This window comes from Notolepis coatsorum, assembly GCF_963971535.1.
Source record: "Notolepis coatsorum genome assembly, chromosome: 1".
Classification (NCBI taxonomy): domain Eukaryota; kingdom Metazoa; phylum Chordata; class Actinopteri; order Aulopiformes; family Paralepididae; genus Notolepis; species Notolepis coatsorum.
Genome location: NC_140165.1, coordinates 225,573,733 through 225,596,232, shown reverse-complemented (window position 1 = coordinate 225,596,232; position 22,500 = coordinate 225,573,733). Strand labels below are relative to the sequence as shown.

Here is a 22,500-nt window from a genome sequence, read left to right as displayed (position 1 = left end):
TGTGTGTGTGTGTGTGTGTGTGTGTGCGTACGTGCGTGCGTACGTGCGTGCGTGCGTGCGTGCGTGCGTGCGTGCGTGTGTGCGTGCGTGTGTGTGTGTGTTGTCTGGCTCTGGGCCCCTGTTGATGGACTGGAGCAGCTGGGAGTTCCTCGCTTCATTGCTTTCTCATCTAGCCAATCTAAACACACACACACAGTCACAAATAAACAAACAAACACTTTACGGACATTGTCCCCTTTTTTCTACAAAAAAAACTTTTTTTCTCCTCCGCTGAACTATGCTTATATATTACCGTTTCATCCTGACAGCTGATTGGACGTCCTGTTCTACCTGCCTATTGGTCGCTCGGGTTCCAACTCTGTCGCTATGGTTATGCCAACGACACAGAGATAGAAGATCTGTACAAGGAGATGAAGGCAGCCGGTATCCCCTACGTAAGTCCCCCGCTGACAGCACCCCCTGACGAGGTTGAGCTCAAATACACGGAGCACAGGCTATATATGTAGAGGCAACCGAGACGGACAGCAGCAATGACCAACTGGAAACCAGCAACATACTACGGGTGGGAATCAGACCAGAGGCCCCACGATACAATAGTATCACCATACTAGAGTCACAATATTGCACTAGTGGAAGAAGTACACAGTTCCTTTACTTAAGTAAAAGTAAAAATACCCAGATAATTGAGTACTCTGGTAAAATTCATCCATTCAAATTCGACTTAAGCTAAAGTAGAGAAGTATTTGCTATTGAATGTACTTAAGTATCTAAAGTAAAATTCTACATTCTACATGGTGTTTGTGTATTCCAGTGCTCGGGAACGTTCAATTCTCGATCCATTGACCTCTAAAGATTATGTTAAAGTGGTATGTTGTCCAGTTATGCTGCTCTGTTTTCGTTCTCTTGAAGTTGTCAGGCTTCAAATGTGAAAGTATATAATCTTCATACATTCTTGCCATGTTTTTTATGCAATATATTTTTCTTCAAAGTAACTAGTAACTGATGGGTGCAGATGTCAGGAGTAAACAGTGCAATATTGCTTTTGAAATGTCATGGAGTATAAAGTTCACTAAAATGTAAATACTCATGTAAAGTACAGTACAAGTAGCTAAACATTTTACTTAAGTGCTGTACTTGAGTAAAAATACTTTCTTTCCACTGCCACATCATTTTTCAACTGCAAATGATGTCCCCAGTGGAAAACTTTGTGTGCAATAAAATAACATAACGTTTTCAGTCTTTTCACTTCATTCCAATAATCGTATTGCAGCAAAATGGGATTGTCAAGCAAAAACCTTCTTGATCATCTGGAAGTTACAGTAGTAGGCTCTTGTTTGGAAACATGTGTACATGACAGTGTGCTGAATTCACACACACATCACTCCTACATCAATGGCGTCTTAACTAACTTAATGTGATTTGACTGTACATTATGATGCACATGGCGGTCATCTGTTGGCTATACTTTGTCCACTAGGACGTCCAGTATGCTGACATTGACTACATGGAGCGTCAGCTAAACTTCAAACTGGACAAGGAATTCCAGGGTCTACCTGCCCTGGTGGACAGCATGAGAGCAGAGCACATGAGGTTCATCTTCATCCTGGTAATGATATGATCAGTTAGTCTACAGTAGGTCAGTCTATTCCGTCCTTCGGATGGGACGCTAAACGAGGTCCTGACAGAACCCAGGACACCTATCGCAAAGAGTAGTAGGGGGTTCCTGAACTTCCCCCGACGTTCCTGGCAAAATTCCCAATCAGGTCTCTGACATCAATCCCTGTCTTATGAGCCGTTCAGCCATTCTGTAGTGTGATGTGTGCCAGGTGCATGGTTGCCTCTCCCATCGATGTGTGAGTGAATGGGTGAATGTGAGGCATCAATTCTAAAGTGCTTTGGATAAAAGCGCTACAGTATATGAATGCAGGCCAATTTACTATTTACATAGGGTAATGCAATTATTGTAATTACCATCCAGCCAAGTTCGGATCAAACTGTCAAACTAATTTATACAAATTAGTTTAGACTAGTTATCAGAAACATATTTTAGGTTCAACTTTAAGTTGAAAAAGAGAAGGGTAATGAAAGAGCAACCCGCCTTTTTTATCTTTGTATTTTTTTTTTTTTTACACGGACCTCTCAACTAGCAGCATGTTTATCCAATCAGGAATATTCCACATGGAGAAATAGGGGGACATAGGGATGGGACACCTGCACAATATTTTTTTATTATAAATTCATAAATAAATTTTTTGGGGGAAAAAGCAATATTGTGGATGTATTATTCTTTAAAAAGTATTAGTCTACATAAAAAATCTATAGCACCTTAAAAACTCGAGATATTTCTAGACTATTGACCAACTTCTTAAGATCAATATTCTTGGTGCCACAATTGTCTACTGTGATTTTGGGGAAAGCTAAATGTGTGTGTTTTATTTGCAGGACCCCGCCATCTCAGGTAATGAAACGACAGGGTCATATCCTGCCTTTGACCGCGGCATAGAGGACGATGTCTTCATCAAATGGCCCAAAGACCTCAGTGATGACATCGTCTGGGGAAAGGTACGGAGAGAGAGAAGCCTTTTTTACACAGAAATCCTGCAACAATGCTGCAAAGAAGACTCACACTGCCAGTTTAGCTTGTTTACACTGAACCACACACAGTGCCACCACAGTGTGTGCATTTAGACGGAATGCTGTGTTCCAGAGTCGTAGGCGGCGCGTCTCGGGTTGAGATTCTGAAATAGGTCTCCAAAAGCGCACGCATAACTGATTTGGAAAATGTAGGGGAGACCTTGCTGGTCACGGAGCAGCCGAGATAGGAAAGAAAACTCCAAATTGCAAGCCTTTTTTCTTTCTCTCTTTTCTCCCGATGCACAACTTTACAAAAACTATTACTAATATTTCCAGGGGTCCAAATGAAGAGACAGGCCAGTCCTACAGGTAGTTTTTAAGGCAAACATTGATGGCGGTGTCCATTTCAAAATCCGACCATGGGAAGTGCCTATCTCCTAGTGTGTGCCAGGCATTACCCCTGCCCTCATAAAATGTTATGTCATGGTAGCCTACGTTTGTCACGTCCCAAAAACGGCTTCACCCTGAAGTAGATGACTGTTTTTTTCTTGGGACTGGTGTATGAGTACAGGGCAGCCAAGCTAAATACCACTGATGTAATGCATAACTTGTTTCATATTTTGTTTCTAGGTGTGGCCTGATCGCCCCAACATCACAGTGGATAACTCTCTGGACTGGGACACCCAAGTAGAGGTACAACACGCCCCGGGTTCCACTGAAGGCTAATCTATTGAAGGCTAAGTCACCCAGTGGGGGATGGGGGTAGGGCACCTGTTCAAATTGCACTGATTGTGAGGGCTGGAGGAATCCTGCATGCAGCCCAACGAGGGGGCGTGCCGTTTTTCTCCTTCACGCACCTGATGGGAGTTTGCGATCAGCTCGGGAGAGTACTAGTATTGCAGACTCCCCTCCACTCCTTGTCGGGCCGTTCTTGTTACCACCATCTACCTTGATTACCTGTCTGTGTCGTGCAATTGGGGTCGCATTACAAACCATAACACTGATGGAGTGTCTTGGTACTGTGGTGGACCCGGAGAGGTTAATCATGCGCCTGGTCAAGTCTTCATGGTTGATATAAATGTATTAAAGTATTGCCAATCAAATTCAAATTCAGGTTCAGGAGTTTGGTCATCTGACTTGTATCTAAACCTGTCCCCAGCTCTTCAGGTCCTACGCAGCATTCCCGGATTTCTTCCGGGACCGCACCGCGACGTGGTGGCATAGAGAGATCAAGAACTTCTACGAGAACATCATGAAGTTCGATGGCCTTTGGATTGTGAGTACATGCATTTGCACGCCAACCCAGAGGAGGCCAGACTTTGTTTGGTGTGTGAGCTACAGTAGGTGAAATTGAGAATGAGGTAATTTTTTTGTTTTACTGTCCTGCCTATGAGGACGTAAGGGAAGTTCTTTTTAATAAAACATCCTCCATTTATGTAGATTTTCTTGAGCGGGAAGCATTTGAACAACTTGAGTTGTGCTTCTGGAAGGGAACTTTTTTTGTAGCAGATTGTATTGGGCAAGCTTGGGAGAGAAGGCAGAATACTCTGTTTAAGACCGAGCTATAATCTGTATTCATGTAAACAATATTTAGATAATGAAATGTAATGTGTAATGTAATAATGGAACACTGCAACAGTATTTTTGGTGTCTTAGGGGTTGGGCACTTTGTGAGCATGACACGAAAATAAAAGATTTAATCAATCAATTAAATGTCTGAAATGCTATTAAGCTTATTACACCCTTATCTCTCTCTGTGTGTGTGTGTGTGTGTGTGTGTGTGTGTGTGTGTGTGTGTGTGTGTGTGTGTGTGTGTGTGTGTGTGTGTGTGTGTGTGTGTGTGTGTGTGTGTGTGTGTGTGTGTGTGTGTGTGTGTGTGTGTGTGTGTGTGTGTGTGTGTGTGTGTGTGTGTGTGTGTGTGTGTGTGTGTGTGTGTGTGTGTGTGTGTGTGTGTGTGTGTGTGTAGGACATGAATGAGCCTGCCAGTTTTGTCCACGGGACAGTTGGAGGACAGACTCAGTGTCTTGGTTCCCCCATCTTGGAGAATCCTCCCTATATGCCACGTAAGACAAATACAATCATATAGAATACACACACATATAATATGAGTTGAGTTATATGTTAACAAGGGTTACATGTGTTAGAGTTGAGGTATGTTAACAATAGTTACACAGTGTTAGAGTTGAGGTATGTTAACAAGAGTTACACAGTATTAGAGTTGAGGTATGCTAACAAGAGTTACACAGTGTTAGAGTTGAGGTTAACAAGAGTTACACAGTGTTAGAGTTGAGGTATGTTAACAAGAGTTACAAAGTATTAGAGTTGAGGTATGCTAACGTTAGGTTATGACTATAACCAAGTTCTGTTAATTAGTGGTGGCGCTCGGCATCACTCATGCACTCCCTCGCGTACGTGCACGCGCACTGAATAAATTCCACAAATGTACCTTTAATACCAGTATTAGTCTGACCACACCCCTCGTTAGCTTACCTTCATAAGCAGGTGTGTGGTCACCTGCTCTCCTCCTTCCCAAGCTTTCACCACAAGGTGAGGTCAAGGGCTGCAGCGGCGTCGGATGCCGAGCGTCACCACTAATTAACAGAACTTGGTTATAGTCATAACCTAACGTTCTGTATCATTAGTGGATCCGCTCGACATCACTCATGCACATAGGGAGGCCGAGCGGAGCCACCGGCCGACAAATACACCCCGCTGAAGGCCCCCCACAACCATCAGAACAGGGAGGGCCGAGCCCCCCCGACCCCCCCTAATGGAGGGCACCCCCCCCTATTAGAGGTTTCCCGGGAGGGCGACGGACCCGACCGTGCGAAGAGGCACTCAAGCAACTCAACGCACAGGGTGAGCAGACCGTGGCTTGACCCCACGACTACACACACGCACAACCCGCATGCCACCCGGGAACGAACGGAGGGAACAACCTCGTTACTGCCCCCAGAATCACGGGGTCAAGGGTAAACCCAACCCCGTGGCAAGGCCGTAGCAGCGGAGCGCGAAGGAAGACCCAGACCCACCAAAGGGACTGGATCCCCTGGAACGGGGGCCCGGAGAAGTCCATGATGCCAGCATCAAGACCCCACCAGGTGGGCACTTAGTGACCCCGCCCCCCACATCGCCAGCGTATTCGGACAAAGGCCCCTCAGCCGAGCGGGCCCTGTCCCCCCAATAGTACACCGCCTGGCACACTGACCCTGCAGAACAGGCAGTCAGCATGGCCGTAAGCACACAAAAAAGGATAACCAACGGAAGCAGGCAGTGCACCGGGGAAAAGACCAGGCAACAGGCTGTTAACCCGAGCCTGGAGACTGCGGACGAGACAGGCGCCAGAGGGGACAGCTGAACACAGCCGCCCCGGTGGAAGGGGCGCATGCTGGCGTTGTTGCATGACCAAGCCTCCATTTAAAAACCCCCACCCAGAGGGGTGGAGGCAGAGAAGGCTGACACGATTGGCAGACGTCATGAACGTGCAGGGGCACCCTCAACCGGTTAACCCGGGAGTTGACACTGCCCCAACACACCAGAGAACCAACCACCCAGTCGTTACCCTATGCAGTGGTTGGTCCCATAACCCCCCAGGAAAAAACTCCAAAACACACCTGCGGCACTGCCGCAGTAACCGTGTTCCAGTTTCCAACAGGGTTATCCCGGGCCTGGGGTCAACGAAAACATTACTTCGGACCGGGCCCGGTGATACGGGGAGCACAGGGTCCCCGGAGGAGGTCAAAGACCACTCCAACAGGCCCCTCTTCGCCACGCGTAAGAGAAGAGCGCAAGAATGGAAAACCAGCCCCAACACCCCGTACTTGGTATTCCCAGGAGGTCACCCAACCAAGTACTAACCAAGACCAACCTGCGTGGCGGCCGAGAGCCGACGAGATCGGGCGTGTACAGGTTGGTACGGCCATAAGCCATTACGACAGTGTAGAATACAATGTACCCAACAAGGGTTCCATAGCGCTTAACCCTGCGACACCCGGACCGACCTAGCATTTTTTCCCCTGAGTCCCTCAGGGTACCAGAACAGCAGATCTGCATCCCCGGCGGACAACAGGTTTAACTGATCTGGACCAGCGTGACCAGAACCAGTCCCGTGCCCTAACCACGCCGACCTGCCAACTCCAGGAGAAGGGGCAGATATGCGTGTTGATCTTAAACATAAAAAGAAGGCGCCACTCAGACGTTTCGGTGCGAACCGCGCCCGGCGGCCCACCCCCAGGGCGTGAGACCCTTCCACACATGTTCAGATCCATTCCGTTATCATCCCCTGATATGAACGAGAACCCGTCGACAACCACACAGGTCGTCGGAAGAGGAAAACCCCCATCCCAATTGCTTTATAAAAACGCTGTTTTAACCCCAAGCAACCAAGGCACGCCAGTCAGTTACCTAATGTCCAACAGAACATCCTGAGCTAGCACTATGTGTGCGTTGGGCATATCCACATCAATAATAGGCTATTTAGACCATCTTATTGAATCCCCAAGATGCCCAGGGGAACGACAAGAGGGGCGGGATGCAACCAACTCCATGAATGAATGAATAAATGAAAACTTTAACCAACAGATTGCAGAAAGGGTACAACACAGTACGGCTCAATACACAATTGTTAAGGGGAGGCAAACCTGAGAAAGACGTTAGTCTTGTTTCCATCAGGGACCCCCATTTCCAATTCATATAGACACATCCAACTCTTTATAATAATAAAGAAGAAGCATCACCCGTATGAACCCAACTGCACAGCTGGGAGTAAGAAACTGTTTACATGTTTTTACATCCAGTCACTCCTTTTGTCAAAGAGTAAAGACCGGACCTTCCCAGAAACCTTCCCACATGAGTCGTAGTCATGAAAAAGACATGCCAACTGTGAGTCACGTGACCAACTGACTCAAGTTTACACATAAATCGAGCGTATCAGACCCATAAGCCCTACGCTCTAACTCGACACCTTCACACTCTGTAACTCATGGAAGGCGTCGCCATAGCAACATCGCTATGACGGGGGAAACCCTGCACACGGCTCCTGTTTGTAATAGGAGTCGGCAGGATAACCCTCCCCCCCCTGCCAAGACGTCCTAACGGCTCGGCCCTGACTGGCTCAGCAGAATGAGATAAAATCTCCTAAACCAATCAAGTGGGAAGGAGGGGTTTATTCGACACCCCCTCACAAAAAACCCTTCTTTCCCTACACACAAAAACAACTAGCATTTTGAAACCTCCGGTAGAAATGCTAATGTATAGCGTAAGCTAATACAATGGCCGCTACCCACAAAATGTGAACAGGATTTACAACAAAACAAGTCGCATGCGTGTGAATCCTACACCCGTTGACTATGTCGTACATAGCAAAAACGCTGACCGAGAGTAACGGCTAGGCCGTGGAACGTGTGTGTACGAGTATTACTGCAACTAACACAACAGCATTGTGGGACACATATACTTTGTTTAAGCAATGGAATACCACCAGTTTCTACCTGCATGTGGAGCGGCAGGCTAATAGAACCTCCTACGACTGAGTGTATGTTGCAGACCTTGCTTAATCTCGTAACACAACACGACTCATCTCACAACGTAAAAGTGCAGATTCATATTTACGCAACCCCACCATATGATTTGTTGAAGAAACACACAGTTTGTTTGGCCAAAAACATAGTCCCCCTTATATCGGGGAACTTTTTATTGTATAATTTGGCACAAAAACACAATCATAAAGGGGCCGGGGAGGGTGTAAAGGAGAGGGGACACAGAGGGAGAAAGTCACTCAGCGGCGTCTGCCACCTCGCGCCGCTCGAGTCTTGCCACCCCGAGGAGCCCCGGAGGGACGGTAGGTAACTGTCTGCTGGTCTCGACGTTCCCTACCGTCTCCTCCGGTCGTGGATGGGCCGGCGGTAGCAGAAGCGCCGTCTCTTCTCCTGGCATTCTTGGAGGGGCCAGCAGCGGCGGTAGAGGCAGTGGTAGGGACGACGGAGGCAGCTCAACGTCGTGGAAGCCTTCTGACTCCACCGGCAAGGACGGGAGGTGGAAAATGGGGTTGAAGAATGGATCTCTTCTCTGCCATCTCTCTGCACATTGAGGTCATCAACCGCAGGGCCTTCCCGAACAGACCAGCATCAGAGAGGGTGGCCGTCAGAAGAGGGGCTCTCTTCTTCTCTGGCACACGGGCCTGCTCCAGCCAAAGATGGCGCTGGCTTAGGGTGGCCAGGGCGCGCACTTTCCCCATGGCCAGCACCTGGGTAAGGTGCAGGACAGCTCCTGCCGCCTGGGTGATCTGATCGCATTTTACCTCGGTCAGATCCATGCCGCCCGTCATAATCCCCGATACAAATCTAGCTAGGTGGGCGATGTTAGACGCCGCAGCCAGCGATTGTGTACCAGCGATAAATGACTGGTCACCCCAATATGCCAATCGCCTAGCCGATCTTCCATGGAGGACCGGCTTGCATAAGGGCTCCCACACCACATCCGGACAGAAGGAGAGCGGCCATCGGACTATCAAGCCGAGGCACGCCCTCCCTCATACCTTTGACTAACCCCGACACCCGCATAACTGGTACGTAGGTGGGGGTAAGTCCCATGATGTGAGACACCGCCTGACCCTGATGAACATAGGTCCCCATTGAGGGGAAAAATGGGTAGACAACATCAGCCCCTCTCACCGGGTGACGCTGCCAGAGATGACCTATGAGATCGTCAGGGACAGGAGCAGGCAATGGCAGCGGCAGCGGCACGCCGTTTGCGGCGGCGGCTACCGCCATGAGCTCGGGAAACAAAGCCTGCAGTTCCCCCTGCAGACCCTCCTCCACCGAACCCGCATCCCTCACATGCAGCAGGCTGCGACTGGTCAAGGAGCCACAGTCTGATTTGGCCGATAGTAGGGCATCCTGCTGATGAGGCCAAGGTGGTTCCTCGACATCTTCGAACAAGGCGTCCCGCGGAGCCATTTCTCCCCCCTCCGGTGTTTCCTGGACAGGAGGGATACTCTCCTCCACAGGACCTTCAAACAAGAATCCGTCCGACTCTTCCATGAAGTCCTCAGTTTCCATCGGAAATCCAGAGCCGGACGCATCCTCGCTGGTCTCCAGCAAGTCCCCAAACCCAGGCCGTTCGCGCCTGCATGCCACCATCTTGCGACGTGAACGGGCAGACGCGAAAAGTTTGCGTCGCAAATCCTCCGGCTCCAAAACAACCGGCCGTTCACCAACGGGAGATTCCCTGGAACCAGAGGAACCAGAGTCGAGATCAGGCCATCGCCGGAGCGACGGCACCGACTCCTCGGCTCTTCGGAGAGACAAACTATCCACCGGCTGTCTCCTGGGCTGGGTCGGCAACCACGAAAGTGGCAACAGCCCAGCACCAGAACGCACGACGGAGGCGGGAATGGAGAACCGCTGGTGAAGAGTAGGTCTAGCAGGTCTACTCTCCGAAGAATACATTATGACTTAGCCTTTTCTATCGAATATTTATGAGAGAAGAAAAAAACTAAGCACAATGTAAACTCGTCACAACTCTTTTCAACTTTAACAACACGTCAAGTGGGGTACTACCGAGGCAACTTCCTTGTGGTGAAAGCGAGAAGGAGGAGAGCAGGTGACCACACACCTGCTTATGAAGGTAAGCTAACGAGGGGTGTGGTCAGACTAATACTGGTATTAAAGGTACATTTGTGGAATTTATTCAGGGAGTGCATGAGTGATGCCGAGCGGATCCACTAATGATACAGAACAAGAGTTACACAGTTTTAGAGTTGAGGTATGCTAACAAGAGTTACACAGTTTTAGAGTTGAGGTATGTTAACGAGTTACACAGTGTTAGAGTTGAGGTATGCTAACAAGAGTTACACAGTGTTAGAGTTGAGGTATGCTAACAAGAGTTACACAGTGTTAGAGTTGAGGTATGTTAACAAGCAGGGCCTCGCGGGAAGGGGGGCCTCGCAAGTTTTTTTTAATTAAAATGAAAATAAATAGAATGTTAACAATCACTTTCCATCACAGACCTAAAATCTAGTTTTGCTTACATGCTTATATATTTCACATTAGACACGTTTGTAGAATAGTGTTCCGGGCTCCGCGGCTCTGCAGATATACTATTGGTTTCATTCAATTACTTTTATGCAAAGCATCGTGGGGTGGGAGGACTAACAGGTACAGGGTCTATTCGGCGCTGTCCACTGGACCGAGTGGATGTCTTGGCCATGAGAACCAGATGTGCAGCATCGGAGCGGAGGAGATGGCGCCGCGTGCCGTTCAGATTCAGATTCAGATTCCTTTATTGAGCCATTTGTGTAAAAACACATTGGTAATTGTTGCAGCAATACAGTGTATGCATTTTCTTTTCTTTTTTCACAGTAAACGACAACACCAACACAGATACAGGACAAGAAACAGTGCAGTGGATGATTAATCAATAAAATACATATATATATATAAAGTGAAGAGTGCAGAGTTCCAGTAAGGACTAGTGCAGTGCAGTCAGTGTCATTGTGCCAGTGTCACTTGGGGGCAGAGGGGGGGGGGGGGGACCTGAGGCATTGATCAGCCTGGCGGCTGAGGGGAAGAAGCTCAGTCTGTGACGAGCTTTCACAGCCTTTGGGATCGTCAGCCTTCAGCCTCAGCCTCAGCCTTCTCCCAGGCTTGTCGGTACCGGGTGTGGTGATTGGGTTGTGCCGGGACGGGGAGGACGTTCGGCGGATGGACTGAGGATGAAAGTTGTTGCGTATTGGAACCTTCAGTCAGGCTATAGCTATGTCGGCTAGTAGCTTGGCTGGGGGCAGGGACAGCTAACTAGCGTTAGCTAACGCCAGCTAGCTAGCGTTGGCTACGTTGTCGGGTGCTAACGTGTGGCAGATGGACTGGGAGCGGACTCCCGGGTTCATCCCAACGGGGGGGACAATATCATGATGGGACTGGTGAACTTTCTCCACGGTCGTCTCCTTCCTCTTGGACCTGACTCTGCGTTAGGGTGAGTTTTTGGTGTGGTCCCCTCTGTTCCCGCCATGGATATCTCTCCCTCTCTCTATCTATATCTCTCTCTTCTCTCTCTCTCTCTCTCTCTCTCTCTCTCTCTCTCTCTCTCTCTCTCTCTCTCTCTCTCGCTCTCGCTCTAGCTCTCTCTCTTGCTCTCTCTCTCGCTCTCTCTCTCTTGCTCTCTCTCTCTCACTCTTGCTCTCTCTCTCTCGCTCTCTCTATCCCTCTCTCTATCTCGCTCTCTCTCCCTCTCTCTATCTATATCAATTCAATTTCAATTCAATTCAATTCAATTCAAATGGGCTTTATTGACATGGGAAACATACGTTTACATTGCCAAAGCCAAACAAAACAAAACAATCAAACAGAGAAAACAAAAGAAATCAGTACATTACAGACGGAATTTCTTGTACAGTATTTATGGTGGTTGCATTCCGCTGGATGTCCTTTTCTTGTCACAGCAGCTCACAAATCTTGCTGCTGTGTTTGCACATTCTTGTATTTCTCTCAGTAGGTATGGGAGTTTTGAGTTATTATCCATGTTTTCAAAGTCTCTTTGGGTGTTTGCAATTTGTGGGAAGTATATGTCTCTGATGTCTTGGTATAGTGGGCAGGTTGTTAAGAAGTGGAGCTCGGTTTCCACCTCATCTTGTGTGCAGTGGGTGCATAGTCTGTCTTCGCTTGGGAGCCAGGTCTGCCTATGGCGGCCTTTCTCAATGGCTAGGCTGTGCTCGCTGAGTCTGTACCTAGTCAAGGATCTTCTTAGTTTTGGGTCAGTCACAGTGCTCAGGTATTCTGCCACTGTGTACTCTCTGTTTAGGGCCAAATAGCATTTCAATTTGCTCTGGTTTTGGGTTGTTTCTTTCCAATGTGTCAGATAGTTTTCTTTTTGTTTTCTTATAATTTGATTTAGTCCAGTGTGGTTTCTGTCTGGTGGCTCTGCTTGTGTTTGTGAGCAGAGTCCCAGAACCATCTGGCTGAGTGGGCATCTATCGAGGGTCTCTCTGTGGGTGAGGGCTATGTTGTGGAGTGTGTCTGGGTCGCTTTATTTTAGGTGATTGTGGAATTTGAATGCTCTTTTTTGAATTTTGATGATTAGTGGGTATCTTCCTAGTTCTGCTCTGCATGCATTATTTGGCGTTTTCCGTTGGGTGCGGAGAATGGATTTGCAAAATTCAGCATGCAGAGTCTCAATTGGGTGTTTGTCCGATTTGGTGAAGTCTTGGTTTGCAAGTGGGCCCCAGACTTCACAACCATAATGGGAAATCGGTTCTATGACAGAGTCTAATATTTTGAGCCAGATTTTGATTGGAATGTCTAACTTGATGTTCCTTTCTATGGCATAAAAAGCCCTTCTTGCTTTGTCTCTCAGGTCGTTCACAGCTTGATTGAAGTTCCCTGTAGCACTTATGTTTAGGCCGAGATATGTGTAGTTTTTTGTGTGTTCTAGGGAAATTGTGTCTAGGAGTAATTTGTGTTTTAGTTGTTTTTTGGAATATCATAATTTTAAGTAAGTTATAAGTTTTGTTTAGGTTTACTGTCAGTGCCCATGTCTGGGAGAATTTGTGCAGAAGGTCAAGGTGCTGTTGTAGCCCTTCTTTTGTTGGGGACAGCAGCACCAGGTCATCTGCAAACAGTAGGCATTTGACTTCTGTGTTTGCTAGGGGGATGCCAGGTGCTGCAGTTTGTTCCAATGTTTTTGCCAGTTAATTTATGTATATGTTGAAGAGGGTTGGACTCAAACTGCACCCCTGTCTAACCGCACAGCGTTGAGGGAAGAAGTGTGTTTTCCCTCAATCCTCACAGCACATGTGTTGTTGGTGTACATTGACTTTATGAGGTCGTAGGTTTTCCCTCCAGTGCCACTATCTAACAGTTTGTACAGCAGACCCTCGTGCCAAATTGAGTCAAATGCTTTTTGGAAGTCAACGAAACAGGAGTATACTTTGCTTTTATTTTTATTTATTTAGTTGTCGATTAGGGTGCTGAGGGTGAGAATGTGGTCTGTTGTACGGTGATTTGCTAGGAAGCCAATCTGTGATTTGCTCAAGGTATTGTTTTTTTTTTTTTTTTTTTTTTGGTCTTTTTCCCCCTCCATTTTCCTCCGATTTTCTCCCATCCCAATGTTAGTCGTATGCCAATTGCTTGCTGTTGACACAGATCCCACGCTAATTGTTTGGGTCGTATTTGTCTCCCTTTTTGTGGAGCTGTGTTATGAGTCCTTGGTTCCAGATATTGGGGAAGATCCCGGAGCTAAGGACAATGTTAAGGAGTTTTAGTATAGCCAATTGGAATTTGGAGTCTGTGAATATGATCATTTCATTTATGATACCATCCGCTCCGTAGGCCTTCTTGGTTTTAAGTGATTTTATTTTGTCCTGTAGTTCTTGTAGTGTAATTGGGGAGTCCAGCGGGTTCTGGTAGTCTTTTATGGTTGACTCCAGGCTTTGTAGTTTATCTTGTATGTGTTTTTGCTGTTCATTTTTTTGTATTGGGCTAAAGAGATTGGAGAAGTGGTTTACCCATACATCTCCATTTTGGATGGGTAGCTCCTCGTGGTCTACTTTGTTTAGTTTGTTCCAGTTTTCCCAGAAGTTGTTTGTTTTTATGGATTCCTCTATATCTTGTAGCTGGTTTCTAACATGTTGGTCCCTTTTTTTTCTGACTGTGTTTTTGTAATGTTTCAGTGTTTCACTGTATTGGAGACGTGTGTTCTGGTTGTCTGGGTCTCTGTGTTTTTGGTTTGATAGGTTCCTTAATTTCTTCCTGAGATTTTTACAATCATTATCATACCATTTGTCATGCATATTTTTTAATTTTAATTTTTCCTCGCTTTCCTATTTGAGGTCTTTAGGTTGGATAAGGAAGCTGTAAGGTCAAATATGTTTGTTTGGTTTTCTTTGTCTTCCTTGTAGTATGGGGATTCAATTGGGGGGATGTAGGTGGCACACAGGTAGATATTATCTTTCTCGGTTGATGTAAGTTCCTTATTTATTTTTAACCAGATGAAAAAAGCTCCGGTTTTGATTAGCTTTATGGAGTGGGTTAGTTCTGATTTGTACCATATTAGCATGCCTCCAGAGTCTCTCCCCTGTTTGACCCCTGTTAGCTTGGTGGATGGTACCAACAGCTCTCTGTAGTTTGCAGGACAGCCAGTAGGACTGTTTCCTCTGTGCCATGTTTCTTGTAGGACCATGATGTCTGTGTTTGACATTTCTGTGGTAAAGTCTGGGTTTCTGCTCTTTGTTCCAAGGGCAGTTGACCTCAGACCTTGTATATTCCAGCTTGAAATATCTCTCTCTTTCTCTCTCTCTATCTCTCTCTCTCTTTCTCTCTCTATATCTACCTATCTGGCTTTGGGCTTGTTTGTCAGGTTCCGGGGGTGTTTTGTGCATTTCCCTGTTGCTGCCGGGTGTGCGACTGTGCAGGTGCATTGCCACTAAGCCTCGGGGCAGCGCTATTATTTAAGGATGCGTTGACTGTATCATATGCCCAGCCTCGGGCAGCACTATTATTTGGGAATGCGTTGACTGTGTCATGTGCCCAGCCTCAGGCAGCGCTACTATTTAAGAATATGTTGACTGTATCTGTGTGCCCAGCCTCGGGCAGCGCTATTGTTTAGGAGTATGTTGGCTGTATAAAAAAAGTTAAAAAAAAATTATATACATTTTTATTTTATTTTTTCCTTTGGGGCGGGGGGCCTCGCATTTCTCCCAGACGGCACTGTTAACAAGGGTTCCACAGTATTAGAGTTGAGGTATACGTTAACAAGGGTTCTACAGTGTCATAGATGTGAAGCATTCTCTCATAGATTGAACTGGTCTTACACAAAGCGCCATGCCTGTAAGCTGTCACGAGGGGCAGAGTGGTTAACCATGAGTGAGTGACTGATTGATTGGCTGATGACTCAATCCATTAATGAATGACTGGAATGTAACATTGAGTTAATGACATTGCCAGGAGTGTGTCCCCATGTGGGTGTGGAGGTGTAGAGCAAGTACATTTTCTATCGTCAATCAAAATGTTATTGTTTGTTGTTTTAGTGTTTTTTTTTCTTTTTCTTGTTGGCATGGTACATCATTGGGGTGACAATTGGATCAGCCGGTGTGTTTGTGTGTGTGTGTGTGTATCGCTCTCTCTCTCTCTCTCTCTCTCTCTCTCTCTCTCTCTCTCTCTCTCTCTCTCTCTCTCTCTCTCTCTCTCTCTCTCTCTCTCTCTCTCTCTCTCTCTCTAGCCCTGGAGTCTAAGCATCTAGGTCTGAACCACAAGACACTGTGCATGAACAGTCAACAGTTCCTCAGCGATGGGACCCCAGTCAGACACTATGACGTACACAACCTATACGGATGGTCCCACACCAAGCCCACCTACGAGTCGGTACCTGTGTGTGCTTGCCTGTGCATGTGTGTGCATGACCACGTGTGTGTGTGTGTGTGTGTGTGTGTGTGTGTGTGTGTGTGTGTGTGTGTGTGTGTGTGTGTGTGTGTGTGTGTGTGTGTGTGTGTGTGTGTGTGTGTGTGTGTGTGTGTGTGTGTGTGTGTGTGTGTGAGAGTGCGTGCATGTGTGTATTTTGTGCATGCACATAATGTGTGCATAATCTGTGTACGTGTATAGTATGTGTAACTGTATTCATCATATATACTGTTTCATTATCATTAGTATTCTAATGCCCAGTATGATTGACATGTCTCTACTGTGTGCTGTGCCCAGTGCCCTCCTGAACGTGACGGGGAGCAGGGGCGTCGTCGTGACCCGGTCAACCTTCCCGTCCAGTGGCAGATGGGCTGGCCACTGGCTCGGGGACAACCACGCCGGCTGGGACCAGCTGTACAAGTCTATCATAGGTACATGAACAGGCACATGCACACATAGAGGCCAAGGGGTGCCTGAGCACCTGCCTTTTTGAGCCTCATCAAAAAAGTGCCCTTTTTCAGCGTGCCTCTCCGCGGACCTATATATTTTATGCATAGCGTGGGTGGTGATGATGATGATAGAAACCGCTGTGGCGCATACAGTTGAATGCTGGTATTACACTCATTGAGGGACACGAAGAAGTCAAGTCCGATGGGATTTGGGAATCTCAAATAAAAACCGGGATTGGAATAAAAAATGCATTTATATTAAACAATACAGAATATACAGCACTTCTTGGGGTCTGTAGGGTAAGCACTTATTCCCTCCCCCCTTAACATTTATGGAGATGTATGGGCCTTCTAAGTCAGTGATAAAAGTGTCTTTCAAGGATAAGTGAGCTCCTGCACTGATTATTATAGTTCAATATTCAATATTTGTTCACCAAAACCCCCCAAAAAGCATAAAAAGGGGGCCCCCGCCCGAAAAGGGCCCTTGAAAACCGTGCTCGCGCACGCTCGGTTAATATATACACACAAGTGTAGTGCCCTTTTCAGCCTTTGAGCACCTGCCCCTCTAAAGTCCTGTGCACGTCCCTGTACATGAAGACGAGAAACCAGGAAATAATTCAATAAATGAGACGAATAAGCACAAAATGGTGGGATGGAGAGTTGAAAGCGGAAGAGAACTCTCAAAACCACTGACCATAATGGTTCCATGAGAAAATGTAATAATGTGACATAAAGAGAGGAAAGGTAGACAATTCTTGTACCGATCAAGAATACCACCAACCTGGTTGTGTGGCAATAAAGGAATCTTGTATCTTGTACTGTATCTTGTAATAGGGTTTAACATGTGGTTGTACACAGCGATGTCCCTAATAGCTTATTACCTACTGTATCATCTGCCTTGTTAAATCTGAACAAACCCAGTGGCGTCGCGTGGGTAAAATAACAGAGGATGCCAAGTTTTTTGAATATTTTTTTATAAAAAAATATTATATTTAAGCCACATAATATTGTGACAAAATAAAAATACACATTTCAAATGTAAACAATAGATACAGCTAGCTACTACTGACATTATCACAATGTCAGTAGCCTAGCTATATCTATTATATTGTGATGAAATATAGTAATGCATAATTTATGCACCTTTAGTTTAGTTTATTTTGTTTATAAAGGACAGTGTGCACTGACAATAATTTGCAAAAAACATTTGTGTGCACCAGATTTAGCAAGAAGCTATCATTTCAATCTATAGTCCTATTTACTGTACTGTACATAGCTATTTAATCAGTGATTAGCCTCGCCCTCCAGCTGTATCTATTGTGATCACCAGATATCCTCGTTATCACATTTTGCATGCTGACAATGGCTCTACTACTAGCTAGAAGACAAAGGTGATTTGAATGTGATTTGATTGTTCTAGAACTTCTGGGGCAGGCTGGCAGGCAGTGGAAGCCACATCACAGTGGAATCCCTACTGTCAACAGACTGTAAACCTTATGAACATCATAGCTATTGTAACCAACGAATAGTCCGCCAATACTTTTACACTATAGTAATATAAAATCACAGGAGACATGATAGGTTATCATCAACAAAACAGGGTTTCCTTTATTTAATTTACAGTTGAATGTGACTTGTGTGTGTTAACTTGTGTAATGTTAATTGTGTGTATTGAGCCGTACTGTATTGTACCCATTCTGCAATGCCGTTTGTTTACACAGTCACATAACTTTAGGTTAACTAGCAAGCAAGCTATGCAGTACCGTAGGCTTACCTTGTCAATGGACCTGGACAGATTTGTTAAATCAGAATATCCAGTGGTGTGGTGGTCCAGGAAAAGTCCTGCGGCCGCTTTGTCGAAAATAAACCTCTTGAATCTTGAAATATCTCCAACAAAACCTCCTCTGTTAGCCATTCAGTTTGCTTGTAGTTATCAACATTAAAAGTGCGTTGTCCCTTCCCGGCTCTTGCCTGGTGAATGCAGCGCTGTGGTGTCTGCCTTCCTTTTGCTTTGATGAGCAATTGTTGTTCAAAAGTCAATTTGGTGAAATAATTCAGTAGAAGATAGTCGATAATATCTCCGGCGTCCCCTTCCTCCATTCTTAATCTTATTGTTGTTTGATTGCAATGCTATCTACTAGAGAATTCGAACGTGGCCGTGAGGTGATGACGTTGTCACGTTTAGCTTTTAATGTGATTTGATTGGTCTCCTCTTACATTGGTCTCTGACAAGAACAAATTGCAGGTTGAAAAAACCCTCAGCACGGAACTAGGCAAAATCTGCATATGGCTCGCTGATAACAAACTATCATTACACATGGGCAAAACAGAGTCCATTCTCTTCGGTTCAAATAACAAACTCAGCAAGACCGACGGCTTCTCAGTTACAGTGGGTGACAATATTGTCACAAGGAAAGACGAAATTACCTACCTGGGTTCCATCCTAGAGGCAAATCTTTCCTGTGACAAAATGGCATCCAATGTAATAAAAAAAGTCAACCAACGAACTAGATTCTTGTACCGGATCTCCTCTCTGGTAAACAAGAATACCCTGAAGACTCTGGCAGGAGCACTCATTCAAGGGTACTATGACTATGCGTGCACCTCATGGTACCAAAGCACCTCAAAGGCGCTTAAAACAAAATTACAAACATCACAAAACAAACTGGTCAGACTACTACTTGACCTGAACCCCAGAACCCACCTCACCCCTGCCCACTTTGCCAACCTAGGATGGCTTAGAGTAGACGACAGAGTACAGCAACTTGCAATGGGCCTGGTCTACAAGATACACTATACGACCGGGGTGCCCATGTACATGTCAAAATACTTCCCAAAGGTCAGTGAATACCACAACCACTACACCAGAGGAAGCTCAACAAATCATGTTAAACCCAGATTCGGCTCAAACAAGGGACTAAACACGTTTCGCAATTATGCCACAACAATGTGGAACGCCCTACCCAAAGCTGTAAAGGAATGTGAATCCCTGCCCACATTCAAAACCGCCCTTAAAGAGCACCTACGGGAGGCTGCAATTCGAAACTGGCCACCGTAAATGCCCAAAACCCCCACCACCTCCTAATAGACAGTCTCCTCCCCACCGCATGTATATATTCCCTCCCCGCCGTATGTATATTCCCCTCCCACCCACCCACCCCCTCCTAATGTACAGTCCCCTCCCCATCATATGTATATACTCTGTCAGGATCTAGGGGTAACAGTACTGTATATTTGAATACCGCCTATGTCACAAATGTATCACTACTAAATACCTATATGTCCCTATGCCATAAATGTCATGTATGTTGTGTATGTCATAAATGTCTATATGAATTGAAAATGGGGGACCCTGATGGAAACAAGACAAACGTCTTTCTCAGGTCTGCATCCCCTTAACAATTGTATGTATTGAGCCGTACTGTATTGTACCCATTCTGCAATCTGTTAAATAAAGTTTTCATTCATTCATTCATTCATTCATTCATTCATTCATTCATTCATTCATTCATTCATTCATTCATTCATTCAGTCTTGAACTTCTGGCCCAGCACGCCCAAGGCTGAGGCAAACAGCGCCTTTGGGAATCCCTACCTACCAGGCTGCCGGGCCGTTAAGACCAACCCCATTGAATTAAGCTTGAATCTTATTGGCTAATGATATGGTAAGAGACGCCAAAAAAAGACAACCAGGCCTGGCTTCAAAGCCTCCAATGTCAATCAAAATAATGCTACCAGCAGACTGCTCCGCAAGGTTTGGGATCTCACCTCAACATAGACGGCTGCTCCATCTGCCCTTCCCCTAAGGTCCGCAACCTGGGCGTTATCCTGGACTCCACCCTCTCCTACCAAGCCCATGTCAGTTCCGTCACCAAATCCACCTTCTTCCATCGCAGAAATATCTCCAGACTCCGACCATCACTTTCCGACGCCACAGCTGAGACCCTCATCCATGCCTTTGTCACCTTCCACCTGGACTACTGCAACGGGGTCCTGTCCGGAGTCCCAAGCAAAACCAGGCTCCAGTATGTTCAAAATGCAGCTGCCAGGGTTCTAACCCGCACCAAACCCTGGCAGCACATCACTCCCACCCTCATCCACTTCCACTGGATCCCCATCAAATTCCGCATCACCTACAAAACCCTCCTGCTCACCTACAAATCCCTTCACGCTCTGGCACCTCAGTACCTCACTGACCTCCTCCACCCCTACACTCAGTCACGGTCCCTGCGATCCACGGACACTGGTCAGCTCTTCATCCCCCGAACCAGACTGCGGACCTTCGGGGACAGAGCTTTCAGTGTGGCAGCTCCAACCCTCTGGAACTCCCTCCCCGCAGAACTCTGCACCGCCCCAACTCTGGACTAATTCAAAAAACTGCTCAAAACCCACCTCTTCAACTTGGCCTTTAACCCCTAATTTCTCACTGTATATGTATATGTTGTGTCTGTCCACTATGTTTGTTACTTTGTTATGTCCCCCCCCCCCCCCCTATGTAAAGCGACATTGGGTCTCTTGAAAGGCGCTATATAAAATAAAGCTATTATTATTATTATTATTATAGCAGTGTACCTGGGCTCAGTGGGCTGCCTCAGTGTTAGAGAGAGTGGGCGCAGTTTTGCTCGTTCGGTTAATTTCTTCAGGAGTATTGAACACTCCCTTTTTCTGTTGGCGAGCCTGTTTTGTGTTTTTGACCATAGGACTGTCTATGACCATTCTCTTGCTTATCAAACTGGATCTTTGCCTTAATTCAATAAATATTCGTATTGATTGATATTGCTCTTGTGTGGAGCTTTTGAATTTGTTTGTATTTGAACCGTGGCGAGTCTGGTCTCCACCAGATTCGTCACAATACACAATACAATACACAATACAATGAAACAATATTTATACAAATAAAACATTACAACTTGAGCTGAAAGGGTGGAAAGCTTCTCAATAGCCACATAGCAACAGCAGCGGTCTAGTGGTAACATCTGTTACTGTACTGTAGTTAATAAATAAACAGGCATTGATTCTGCTCTCCTCTCCTCCACATCCTCCTCCATCTCCTCCTTTCCTCCCACCTCTTCTCCTCATTGTCTCCTTCTCTTCTCATCCCTCTCATCTCCTGTTTTCTCCTCTCCTCTCCTCTCCTCTCCTCTCCTCTCCTCTCCTCTCCTCTCCTCTCCTCTCCTCTCCTCTCCTCTCCTCTCCTCTCCTCTTATCTCCTATCCTCTCCTCTCCTAGGCATGATGGAGTTCAGCATGTTTGGAATCCCTTATGTAAGTATCATCTTCTCTCTGAGCAGGCGTATTGCTACAGTATTGATCTGACCTTGTCTTTTAAAAGTACATCCACACAAGTTTGCCTGATGTTTACTCTGTTTGATAGATACTTCCTGATGGTTGATAGATACTTCCTGATGTTTGATAGATACTGCCTGATGGTTGATAGATACTGCCTGATGGTTGAAAGATACTGCCTGATGGTTGATAGATACTGCGTGATGGTTGATAGATACTTCCTGATTGTTGATAGATACTTCCTGATGGTTGATAGATACTACCTGATGGTCGATAGATACTTCCTGATGGTCGATAGATACTTCCTGATGGTCGATAGATACTGCCTGATGGTCGATAGATACTGCCTGATTGTTGATAGATACTGCCTGATGGTTGATAGATACTACCTGATGGTCGATAGATACTTCCTGATGGTCGATAGATACTTCCTGATGGTCGATAGATACTTCCTGATGGTCGATAGATACTTCCTGATGGTCGATAGATACTTCCTGATGGTCGATAGATACTACCTGATGGTCGATAGATACTTCCTGATGGTCGATAGATACTTCCTGATGGTCGATAGATACTTCCTGATGGTCGATAGATACTACCTGATGGTCGATAGATACTTCCTGATGGTCGATAGATACTTCCTGATGGTTGATAGATACTGCCCGAGATACGGTGTTAACTTTGACAGCCTTTTTTTTTTTACCTTCATTTTACCAGGTAGTCACTTGAGATCAAAGATCTCTTTTTCGAGCAAGACCTTAATATATGTGTGTGTTAAATGATAATGAATGTATCTCGTTGT

General features: G+C 46.0%; 1 protein-coding gene across 1 annotated transcript in view; it reads left to right on the top strand.

Annotated features, from left to right (window-relative positions):
* The window catches only part of si (sucrase-isomaltase), a gene marked incomplete at its 5' end in the record, with an annotated part of 323,712 nt that overhangs the window by 188,802 nt on the left and 112,410 nt on the right, over nucleotides 1–22,500 (top strand). Inside the window, 9 exons of the mRNA XM_084309006.1 lie at nucleotides 309–434; nucleotides 1,478–1,606; nucleotides 2,443–2,562; nucleotides 3,205–3,267; nucleotides 3,734–3,850; nucleotides 4,541–4,637; nucleotides 15,787–15,925; nucleotides 16,263–16,396; nucleotides 21,643–21,677. Of these exons, the coding sequence (XP_084165132.1) occupies nucleotides 309–434; nucleotides 1,478–1,606; nucleotides 2,443–2,562; nucleotides 3,205–3,267; nucleotides 3,734–3,850; nucleotides 4,541–4,637; nucleotides 15,787–15,925; nucleotides 16,263–16,396; nucleotides 21,643–21,677 (960 nt within the window). The remainder of the gene's footprint in view (nucleotides 1–308; nucleotides 435–1,477; nucleotides 1,607–2,442; nucleotides 2,563–3,204; nucleotides 3,268–3,733; nucleotides 3,851–4,540; nucleotides 4,638–15,786; nucleotides 15,926–16,262; nucleotides 16,397–21,642; nucleotides 21,678–22,500) is intronic.